Source organism: Sminthopsis crassicaudata, chromosome 5 (genome assembly GCF_048593235.1).
Source record: "Sminthopsis crassicaudata isolate SCR6 chromosome 5, ASM4859323v1, whole genome shotgun sequence".
Classification (NCBI taxonomy): domain Eukaryota; kingdom Metazoa; phylum Chordata; class Mammalia; order Dasyuromorphia; family Dasyuridae; genus Sminthopsis; species Sminthopsis crassicaudata.
This window is the reverse complement of record NC_133621.1, coordinates 103,230,817-103,242,479: the sequence shown is the minus strand read 5'-3', so window position 1 is coordinate 103,242,479 and position 11,663 is coordinate 103,230,817. Positions and strand designations below refer to the sequence as shown.

General features: G+C 32.5%; 2 protein-coding genes across 3 annotated transcripts in view; both read left to right on the top strand.

Moving 5' to 3' along the window:
- Positions 1 to 11,663, top strand: part of LOC141543004 (intraflagellar transport protein 56-like) — a 49,490-nt gene that overhangs the window by 24,379 nt on the left and 13,448 nt on the right. For both annotated transcript variants that reach the window (XM_074267785.1, XM_074267788.1), the window contains exons 9-13: positions 550 to 652; positions 5,074 to 5,129; positions 6,689 to 6,742; positions 7,979 to 8,042; positions 8,758 to 8,846. In XM_074267785.1, the coding sequence (XP_074123886.1) occupies positions 550 to 569 (20 nt within the window). In that variant the 3' untranslated portion in view covers positions 570 to 652; positions 5,074 to 5,129; positions 6,689 to 6,742; positions 7,979 to 8,042; positions 8,758 to 8,846. The remainder of the gene's footprint in view (positions 1 to 549; positions 653 to 5,073; positions 5,130 to 6,688; positions 6,743 to 7,978; positions 8,043 to 8,757; positions 8,847 to 11,663) is intronic.
- LOC141543005 (intraflagellar transport protein 56) overlaps positions 5,080 to 11,663 on the top strand; it is an 18,252-nt gene continuing 11,668 nt past the window's right edge. Inside the window, exons 1-4 of the mRNA XM_074267790.1 lie at positions 5,080 to 5,129; positions 6,689 to 6,742; positions 7,979 to 8,042; positions 8,758 to 8,846. Of these exons, the coding sequence (XP_074123891.1) occupies positions 6,734 to 6,742; positions 7,979 to 8,042; positions 8,758 to 8,846 (162 nt within the window). The 5' untranslated portion in view covers positions 5,080 to 5,129; positions 6,689 to 6,733. The remainder of the gene's footprint in view (positions 5,130 to 6,688; positions 6,743 to 7,978; positions 8,043 to 8,757; positions 8,847 to 11,663) is intronic.

Genomic DNA, 11,663 nt, shown 5'->3' with positions numbered 1-11,663 from the left:
TTATTTAAGAAGGCTAATCCAATAGTGTGTGAAGTAAACTGGCTGCATGTGAGCCTGAAACCAGGGACTCCAGTTAGAAAGTCCTAATGGAAGCTCTTGGAAGCAGTAGTGAAGTGAAGGGTCAAATTAGTGTTTTGGCAGTATGAGTAGAGAGGGACAGATACAAGAACTATTACAATATTATTTGGTAATTGATCTGGAGATATGGTAGCCTTGGGAACTGCTGGAACTCTGTCTTCCCAGAAATCAGCTGGAGTCAGGATCACTAAACGTCTTTATTCTTGATCTTTTATGGTCAAGGTCAGGAGCTTAGGCCTAGCAACCTCACACACACACACACACCTTTCTCCCTCAAACACCCGGAGAAACTGAGTCAGCTTTTGCATCTCAATTCCTCTTCCTCCTCCTACTCCTCCCACACACTTCACTTCCCCTCTTTGTCCCACCAATCAAGTCAGCACAGAACAGCTGGGGAGGGTCAACCTTCAAACAAGTTAATAGGGAACTGTCCAATTGGCAATTAGTCTTTTTAGACTTCTTTTTCTGTAGGTTGTTTTCCGAGGTGGTGAAGGTGCTTTGCAGGTTTTGCCTCCCCTGGTTGATGTTATTCCTGAGGCTAGACTAAACTTAGTCATTTACTATCTTCGCCAAGGTAAGAAATAATTGGTCTTAATCTTGTTTGAACTTGGGAGGACTTTCAAACTATTTAAAATCTGGTCTTAAACAGAACTAATTCTCTAGTTTTTAAAGCCATCCCTAACATTAAACTTGCTTGTGATTATTTCCATATGACCTTTATGATAAACTGTTCAAGTAATTAATCTATTCCTTCTCCCCCCCCCCCAATTTACTCCTTAGAATAACATGTCTTTAGCACTTGATATCTTTGTTTAAATTCAAATATGAGTTGAATTTCTGTTTTCACTGGTACTTTGACCGGCTCTTACTTCTTTGAAGAGAGTTAAGAAAACTTAGATGGATATTGCTATGTCCTTCTGTTTGTCCTTTTCTTTCTGCCCACCTTTATTGTTCTTTTTTCTTTTTCTTTACCATTCTCCCCCTCTTTTTATTTTTGCCATTTCCTCTCCCATCTCTCTTTTCTCTTCTAAATATAAATAAGAGAGTGTCCAGGGAACTTCTGCAGCCCTGATAGGTTCCTCGCCTTGTACCTATCTATTCATGGGAGGTGTGTGGCTAGCAAATTTAACTATAATTCATGATGGCAAAGTCACATTTCTATATTCATCTTATATACCTTAATTTCTCAAATATGTCAGAGGAAGAAAATGTCAGATAAAAAGAGAACAAAAAAGGCTTTTGTAAGATGTTAAGATGAAGAGTAGATCACAGATAGAGTAAATAAAGAAGAGAGAAAAAGTAATGGAAAAACAGGAAAAAAACAAAGGAAAATTTTATTCTTCTTTTAGTTTATTCTCTCTCTTTCATTAGATTATACAATATCTTTTTTCCACTTATTTTTAAGTTTTTAAATTTTTTAATTATTAGATCTCTAATCCAGTTAGAATTTATTGTAGTGTATAGTAATTGTTAACATGGCATGCTGGATAGAGAATGATATAGTGCCACTTCAAATTGATAACAAGTCTTATATCCAGCATGGATTAGCCATGTAACTCTTATGTTATGGGCCAGAACTCTGAAACAAGGATTCTTACAAGATGTTAAGTCAGTGGAATTAATAAAGACAATGATTATCTAGTTTAGCATGGTGGTTAATAGTCCTCTAGTTCAGTACATATACTTAGTACTTAATATATTTCCACAAAATTCACACCTATGATAAAATGGAGTATATAACAGCCAGCAAGGACTGGACAAGATGCATTTCCACCTTCAGTCAGGCTCCTGGTGGCTCTCCTGGGGGACTTAGAGGTTTGGATTCAGAACTAGGGAAGACAAGCGGACTAAAGGCTGAAGCACAAGCCCTTGGACTCAGATTCATTCATCCCATTTCATACCCTGTGGTGGCAGACTCTCCTCCTGCATTTTTTCCATTGAAACTAAGACTCCAGAAGGCTTCTAAGAAAAACTAACTGAATCCCCAGGCAAGAAGACAAGACTTTGAAGGAGATAATAAAGAATTTGGACTTTGGACTTTAATACCTGGCAATTCTCATGTGATTACTCTGACTGAAAAGAAGGTTGCCCCACTGATCTTCAGAAAACCAAAATAACATTACACTCTGACATAGTAGAAACCCCAATTTTTTTCCCAACAAATTCCCAGATTACCTGGACTTGGGAACAATATAGTTGGATCTTCAGACTATCTCACCTTGGGGATGTAGCCATGAGAATAATGTGGCCCAATCTTGGAGAATATGTGTGAAAGAAAGGGAATTGGGCCTGATGTCTTTATTTCACCAAGCTATCCTTCAAGAATGTCTGGTGTGTCATCCAAAAGTCTGGGCTGCCATCTCACACCTGCACTCAAACAGTGAGCACTTCTTTGAGAGGATAAAATAAAGAGGGGTTGTTGTTAATCCCCATGACCATATTTCCAACCAATCATGTTAATGCCAATCCCATAATGTCGTTTACCTTGTTCTGTTATTTGTTTTGTGCTCCCCAATTCCCTATAAATGTACTCACATTAGTTGTGAAAGAAAACAGACCCAAAATATGAAAATTTAAAAAGTGAAAATAGTATGCTTCAATCTGCATCCAGACTCCACCAGTTTTTTTTTCTCAGGATGTGGACAATATTTTTCATCATGAGTCCTTTGAAATCATCTTGGCTCATTGTATGGTCCAGAATAGATAAGTCATTCACAGATGATCCCCTTACAATATTGTTGTTACTATATACAATGTTCTCCTAGTTCTGCTCACTTCACTTTGCATCAGTTTGTATTTTTTTAGGTTTTTCTGAAACTGTCCTGCTCATCATTTATGATAGCACAATAGTATTCTATTACAGTCATATACTACAACTTGTTCACTTGTCCTCCAATTGATGAGCATCCCTTCAATTTCCAATTCTTTGCCACCACAAAAAAAGAATTGCTGTAAGTTTTTTGTACATGTGGACCTTTTTCCTTTTTAAAAAAATTTCTTTGGGATAGGGACCTAGTAGCGATATTGCTGGCTCAAAGGATTATACACAGTTTTGTAGTCTTGGGCATAGTTCAAATTGTTCTCCCAAATGATTGGATCAATTCATAACTTCATCATAACTTCATCCTTTAGTGTCTCAATTTTCTCACATCCCCTCCAATATTGGCTATTTTCCATTTATGTCATGTTAATTAGTAAAATAGGGTTTCTTAACCTAGGATCTATTAACTTGGATAGGAAAAAAATACAGCTTTATTTCTACTAACTTGTAACTAAAATTTAGCATTTTCTTCAGTTGTGAATGACACACTCCACCAGTGTTAGACTATAAGAAGTTATTATTGAGTAGATTCTGCTCTCTTCACTTTGAAGTTTCTACAAGTTTTCCCAGCTGAAAAGAACAAAAGATACGTTTTACTATGTAATTATTATATAGCTATATTACATATATATGTAACTATATATATATAATATATAACTATATTACTATATAACAAAAAATGTTTTTCTATATAACTATTTGAAACCAAAACTTGAGTTAATGTATTAAGCAATTTTTTACAATAGGATTTGCTGAGTTCTCAATAAGAAAGAAAAAAATGAGAAAGCTAAATTTTAAACTACAGAAGTATATTGTTAAATGTGAATGCATAATAGGATAATATAGGATTTTTTTCATTTAGTGTTCAACAGATACTTATTGAACTTCTATTGTCCTGAGTCATGTGCATTATGCTAGGTCTTAAGAAGGTAACAAAAGTTATATAATACTCTCTCTTAGATGATCCACTAGTGTATAATAGATCCACTGGACTAAAGTCCATGACAGAACATGTAGAATGCTTGGAAGCAGTAAGGCTCAATTATTGTGTTATTAAAAGAAAATAAAAATTTTAGTTATTGATTGGTGGATCATGAGGTATAGCTTATTCTTTTAGACATTGTGTCATTCTTAAAAAGTAATTAACTTGTCTTAATAGTAATTCATGAGAAGCCAGATGATGACATGTGTCATACAACATTGCTAGGATTAATCATTTTATAATTGAGTTATTAACCAAATCCTGGAACAGTATCAAGAAATATTATTGCAAATAAATGGTCCATCTAATAATATGTTTTTCTGTGACCAGTGAAAAAAATAGTTAGCAAGTACATCTTAACATGAAGTCTCTCTCCTTTTAATAAGCAATATAATATCAATTCCTGATTTTGGTATTCAGTGCTTACCTCATTCTGACTATGACGTTTAAACTTTAAACTACATAGGCATAAATCTGCACTAAGACTTTGGGGAAAGCTTATATTTTAAACTTTTGTATATCCTTTTAGGCAAAGTGGATTATTCCATTCTTGTTCTGACCTCTTCTCTCAGTGCCTTAAATTATGTCACCCTCTCCTCTTTGCCTGTAATGGAGTACCCATTCATCTCTCACCATCTCTCTGTCTTGGGAAGCCTTAGAGTACCTTTAATAGTGAGAGCTGGCACTTCATAAATATTTTTATTGAATTTATTTCTGTTGCTTTGAAATCAGCATATAATCTGAAAAACTTGATGAGATTTTTCAAAACCAAGATGCCACATATTCTCTATGAGGTTAGCATATCTATACAATAAAAGGACTATATGAGGTGATCTCTTTTTGAGCTTTAGAACCCTGGTTCTGAGTGATTTTTATTGCAGTTTGTTACGTGGGCTCTGAAGCAGAGCCATTTATTCAGAATCATTATATTTCATTCTTTTTTATAGCTTTTTATTTACAAGATATATGCATGGGTAATTTTTCAGCATTGACAGTTGCAAAACCTTTTGTTCCAACTTTTCCTCTCCTTCCCCTGACCCCTTCCCCCAGATGGCAGGTAGACCAATACATGTTAAATATGTTAAAGTATAAGTTACAGAATCATTGTATTTAATACTTAATCTCTCAAGAATGTTTTAGTATACGAGGAACTATCTAGAATTCATTCTGACTAATTTTCTTGGTCTTTCAGATGATGTACAAGAGGCTTATAACTTAATTAAAGATCTAGAACCTACAACTCCTCAGGTAATTGATAATATTTTCTTTTCTCACTACTTATAGCCTATTGAAAACCAGTGGAACTTAATCCTGGTGACTCAGAGACGTTATGGTCAAAATCAAAGAGATCAAAGACAGGGAGAAAAAAAACTAAATGTACTAAAATATTTATAGCTTCATGTTTTTGGAGCAAAGAATTGGAAAGAAAGTGAGTGTCCATCATGGTGAATGACAGCAAATTGTGGCATAGAATATTATTGAGCTGAAAAGAATGACAAGAAGGGAAAGAAGAAAAAAAAAGTAAGAGTGTCACTTAGCATTTTAAATACCCAAAAGAGAGTAAAAGGATATTTAAAAGAAGTCATAGGAAGTTCACAAGGAATAAGGTATTTTTGGCTCTGTTCTGTTTTATATATTCTTTAAAACAAGAAAGCATATATATGATTGATTACTGTATTCTGTTCTTTGCAAGTGCTCATGTTTGCTGATAATTTGTCAGTATCTTATAGTTTTTATGTTTTGTCTTATTATATTATATATATTAAGTTTTATAATAAAGACAATTTGAGGAAAAAATGAGGAAAAAAATCAAGAGAGCTTGAAAAAGGTAAACTGAAAGGCTCATGAAAAGAGATTCTAGGTTGAGAATTACCAGAAGAGATGTACTAATTTAGAAAACAATTTTCCTGAAATGTAGAAATGTTAAGAGGTGAATATCCTGGCCTTTTTATTGACCTTCTTTGCATATGCCTGGTTTTTCAAATGGGCTAAGGTATAAAGATTTGTATGTCTATCGCAGTAATGATGAGCCCAAAAATTATAGGTACATAAAGAAATTCACAAATAGAAAATGTGGATTTTTAAACCACATAGAGGCCAGGCCAGTGATATACCAAATTTGTTAAGTTTCAATATCTCCAGATCTATTTTATTATTTTGAGGCATTTTGAATCAAAATAGCTCATATATCAGCTGGTTAGGACTTTTTAATGATAGTACTAAAAAGTGTAACCCAAGTGGTACTGGAATAAATCCTATTATATGCATTCTGATCAATAGTTATAAAAATTAAGTATTAAATGTAATCTAGATACTCTTAAATTTTTTCTACTAAAGCTTAGTGTCACTGTTACTTGTACAATAGTGTATTCTAGTATATAGACACATTGTCTCTTGGGAACTGGACTAAAAAAATCTTAGTATCTCTTGGGTTTCTATGCTAGAACTATGTAAAAAAAAAAAAACATACTAGGTTAGAAGGATTATCAAAGGTATTAGAATTGAATTTGAAAGATCTTATCTAAACCCTGGGACAGCTATATGGTGCAGTAGATAAAGTGCTCTCCCAGTAGTCAGGAGGATCTATGTTCAAATCCAACCTCAGGCACTTAGCAAGTCAATTAACCCTGTTTGCCTCACTTTCCTCATTTGTAAGATGAATTGGAAAGAGAAGTGGCAAACTACTCCATTATCTTTGCCAAGAAGACTCCAAATGGAATCTCAGAAAGTTGGATGTAATTGAAATGACTCAAATAATCCCATCATGCCTTTATTATCTTTACTAAAATAATATTCTATATTTATAGGAATACATCCTCAAGGGAGTAGTTAATGCAGCTCTTGGGCAAGAAATGGGTTTGGTGAGTATAAAATCTCTGGTATTCATGACATTGTAGATTTGTAGTAGATAGAAAGGATGATTATAAGGTTCTTTTGCAGTTGAAGGTGGTTTTCAAAGTGAACATGTCATTCTTTAATACCATTCATTCTGTATATTTATCATCAGCTTATATTCAAGGTATTTTGGACTTTTTAGAAAACAATTGCTGCTTTCCCTTGATACTGAGAATATTATCATTTTTCATTGAGCAAGCTACCTCCATAATCATTGCTCTTATCAAGCAAAATTATATGATAGTTTTGTAGCTCCTCCCCACATCCCAGTTTGTTTTTAAACATGTAGCCAGCAAAAATTTTAAAAACTGTTCAAACATCTTAGCAAAACTATGGCATATGCTAGATTATGAGGGTAATAGCAACTCTATGTAAAAACCCCTTGTTTTTCTGATACTTTTTCTGATATACATAAGGCTTTATGTATAATAATATTTTAATATATATAGCAATTAATACTTTTCAAAGATCTTCTCATGCACTGTAATTTTTCATGTTTTTGTTTATTCATAGAATAATGATTTTGATAATGATAATGTGTAGATATAAACACATAATTTCTTTTGTTTGAAAGTACAATCCTTTTTCCAAAACAGGTTACATTATAATTGTACTTCAGAAGTGAGATAAATTTTATTTTAATTTTAATGTGAAACTGAAAAATAAAAAAAGCTAACACAAATTTTATTTATGCCAATAGTTTTCAGTTCCCTTGTGAATATCAGACATCAAGTACTTAGTTGTTGATTGATTTTTCCCTCTTTATATATAAAGCACTATGCAAATTTTCTTTGGCTCCAGTTTGCAAATTTCTCATTACCAATAAGACTAATAATTTTTTCAAGGACCAAATGAAATTCTATATGTGAAGACACTTTAAACCTTTGAAGAACAGCCAATAATAAGATGATGATATTTTTGGCACTGTTCTGTTTTATATATTCTTTAAAACAAGAAAGCATATATATTATAGAAGTTCACAGCTTTATATATGATAATGTATTTCTGTTCTTTGCAAGTGTACATGTTTGCTGATAATTTGTTAGCAATTTATAGTTTTTATGTCTTGTTTTATTATATATTATGTTTTATTATTATTTTAATTATTATATTATATATTATGTTTTATTAGTAGTAGTATCTTATTTAAAATATGGATACTCTGCTTATTTTTCTAATGAAAGGATTTCTTTGTCTTTCAGAGGGACCATCTGAAAATTGCCCAGCAATTCTTCCAGTTGGTGGGTGGATCAGCTAGTGAATGTGGTATGTCTGAAATCTATACTCTTTTTGATAACATAGATTAATAACCAATAACCAAATATAACCAAAGTCAGGGATCTTAAAAATCATTTATTAAGTGCCCCATCTCTCTCAAGAGCTCTAAGAAAAGGAATGAAACAATTTCTCTTTACCCTGAGAAATTTAGTTTTTCTCTTCTCCTGTATCTCCTTATTCCAGCTGCAGTTATTTTGTACAAAAGCTTTAAAATTTCAAATTCTGAAAAGTATCTATTTTGTCTTCTATGATATCCTCTAAGACTTATTTGGCTATTAGCCATAGTAATAAAAGGCACCTTATTCCACTAGGAACCATAATTCATTCAATACAATAAGATGGAAAGAGTGTGAAAGGAAGAAATTTAGCATGAAAGGAAATTTAATGACTATAGAAAGGATGTTCCATAAGGCATGATGGAAGAGAGAAAGCAGAGAAGGAAAGGATGTAGAGCCCATCTGAAGTGAATGAGGATGAGGGAGCAAGGAATGGCATTCACTGTTGGGTATTCACATTGGGCCCTTTACTTCTTTATTGGATTTATCAGTGGCAAAACATTGATCAGCATTTTTAAGTTTTTTTGTCTATATAATGTTGTTATATCAATAATTGTAATTCTGATCATTTTGCTCAGCAAAACTTAAGCTTCAGCTCAAATGAAATGTTTGTTTCTAAATTTATATGCTGTTGTCTTCTACTACAGATACAATACCAGGGAGACAATGCATGGCTTCCTGCTTCTTCCTGCTTCGACAATTTGATGATGTCTTGATTTACCTCAATTCTGTCAAGGTCAGTATAGCATTTTCAGCATAGACATATGTAGGAAATTGCCTATAGGTAATGCTTGGGGAAGATAAGACATCCTTATGGATTTCTTTTCATTTAAGTAGAAGAAAGGGAATTTGAGTTTAAAGAAAGTTTATAGAGACTATTCTTTCATTGAAGAGAGAACTATGCTTAACATTGATTGACTTCATAAGTCCTCAAGGACCTAAAGAATGTAAGCAGTCCTCGCTTTTAATTTTTAGTTTTATAAGTCTATTAGTAAGTAGAATCTATAACTTCTATAAATTAAAATGAGTCTCTAAAACCATATTATAAAAGAAGTCATATTTTCTGCATAGGAACAATATTAGGGTTTCACTTCTTGCCAAGAACTCATGATTATATGAATCCTAGAAATAACAATGTACCATAAAAATAAAATATCAACCATGATACAGGGATAGATTAGTAAAGTAAGTAAATTTGAATTGTTTCAGGAACATGAACCAAAGTGCTGTCAGTGTTTTGTTAAAGAAACTATGAATAATGTGGATTTAGACATAATATATAAAGTAATGCACACATTGTAGATAAATATTTAAAAAAATTGAAATTCACCTTAATTATTGGTTTACTTTTAGCTAAATTTTAACTTAATAATTAATATAAAACCTTAACTTAATAAATATAATATACTAAATAAATATACTTATTATAAAATAATATATATAAGTAAATAATATACTTGATAAACAAAATAATACAATATACTTTAATACAAAATACTTAATAAGAATACTTAATATAAAACTTTAACTTAACAACTTAAACATTAAAAATTCAACCATATATGTAAGCATAAAAATTTACTTTGAACCCTATAAAGTAGATAAGAATATAATATAAACATTCTAATATACTTTAATGCTTACATTGTTCTCTATGTAAATATGACTTAGCTAAGCTAGTAAATTAATAAACATTTTATTAAAATTTTTCTTTTTCTCATAATTTAGAGGGTCTTTTTTAAAATAATAATTCCAAAACTAGAATCCACTACTCTGGGCAGTAATGAATAATACTCAACTCTAGTATTCTGGCAGTGCTCAAAATTTTAGAGATACTTTTTAAGGGGTTCATATATAATGGTTGAACTAGTAAAACAAAAGATTATCTTTTTCAGCTCTAAATCCTTTGGTCCTGGAGTTCAATTCTCTTCCAACAAAATTAGTCATTTTCTTATGAAGTTCTCTCTAAGAATTTTAATCATGTGATTAATTAATTTTAATTATCATGAGAGATTCTCAAGAACTTCTTAAGAAAGATAACTTCTATCCTTTTTTGTTTCTTCATCTCTCATAGTTTCCCTTTAATTTAAAAAAAATTTTAAAAGGCAGACTCAAGTATGTTTGTGGGGAGGGTATTGATGCATTTGTAGATATGAATGACAGTCTCAGGACTTTTTTTTTTTTAATGCTAGAGAACTAGACTAACATTTCCTATACTATATTCTCCCTACTTTCCCAATAAGCTACTGGAGCAGAAAATAAAATATAGGTGTTTGTTTATTAGATAACAAAGAAGTGATTACATTTTGAATACTGTACCACTGGAAAATCTTTTCAGTTTTTATATCCAATTATGTGTCCCTTTTATATCCAGTCAGTTACCAGGCCCTTAGTAATTCTATCTTTGCACTATCTCTTGCTTTTGTCTCCTTTTTCTTTCTATTTAAACTACCCCAGTTCAGGTCCTCATCACCATTTGTTGGAACTATTTTAATGAATGGTGTCCATATATAAAATATAGACAAGGTAAATTTATATAAGGGAAGTGCTAGCCACTTGAGGATAAGGAAAAGTTTCATATAGAAGGAGTCTCTTGAACAGTTTCAAGAGACAAAAGCAGTGACCATGCATTCTAGACCCTAGGAAGTCTGCAAAATGCAGAATTAAGTGTTGGAATGTTATAAGTGAGAAACAATAAGAAGGGCATTTTGGCAAGGCTGTGGAGAACAGGAAGGAAAAGTAGGATGTGTGTGATAAGTTTGGAAAGTGAGGTTTCAGCTACATTGTAAAGGGTTTTAAAAACTAGAGGAGCTGATATTTAATCCTTGAGGCAGTAGTGAACTATTAAAGCATTATTTTGTGTCCAATTTTTAAAAAACTGATTCACAGAATCTTGAGTTATAAAAAATCTCAGAGTTTATTGTATATCATAACAGGAATTTCTCCTACATGTCAGTCAGTCAGCACATGTCTGTTGTCTGTTCTATGCCTGGCATTATGCTATGTGCAGATATCAAAGATGAAAAATCCTTATGCTCATGGAATGGTTGTTGAGCAATGCCAGCAGAACCAGAGTGTGGAAGTGGCTGTGAGTGGGACCAGTGTGTCACAGGATGGATATGAGACAAGTTCTTGCTGGTTCTGGGGAAGATGGTCAGGGATAGCAGGTTAACACTGAGGGAAGGAGATGGAAGATGTATGAGAAGAAGTTCAAAATGAAGGGAAATTTATCCTAAGGGAATAAAGGAAGTCCATCCAGCAATTTACAAATGGAATTTTGCTTTGCTTTGGGGAAGGGATTATGAGGGAATTAGTCAAATTAGGGAAAGGATGTTCATTGAGAATAAATTCATTTGAGCACAGCTTCCTAATGATATTCTTGTTGCTGATATCTGGTTGGAAGCCCTAAGAGAAGCTCAAGTCCTTCAGGCTTAGATGTTTTGTATTTATGAAATAATGCAGGAAATGCCAGTGGCCCCAGCATTAATCCTCTTAACAACCTATATCCTTTGAGTACTACTTAAGGAAAAAACTCTTCAAGAACAAAGAACCA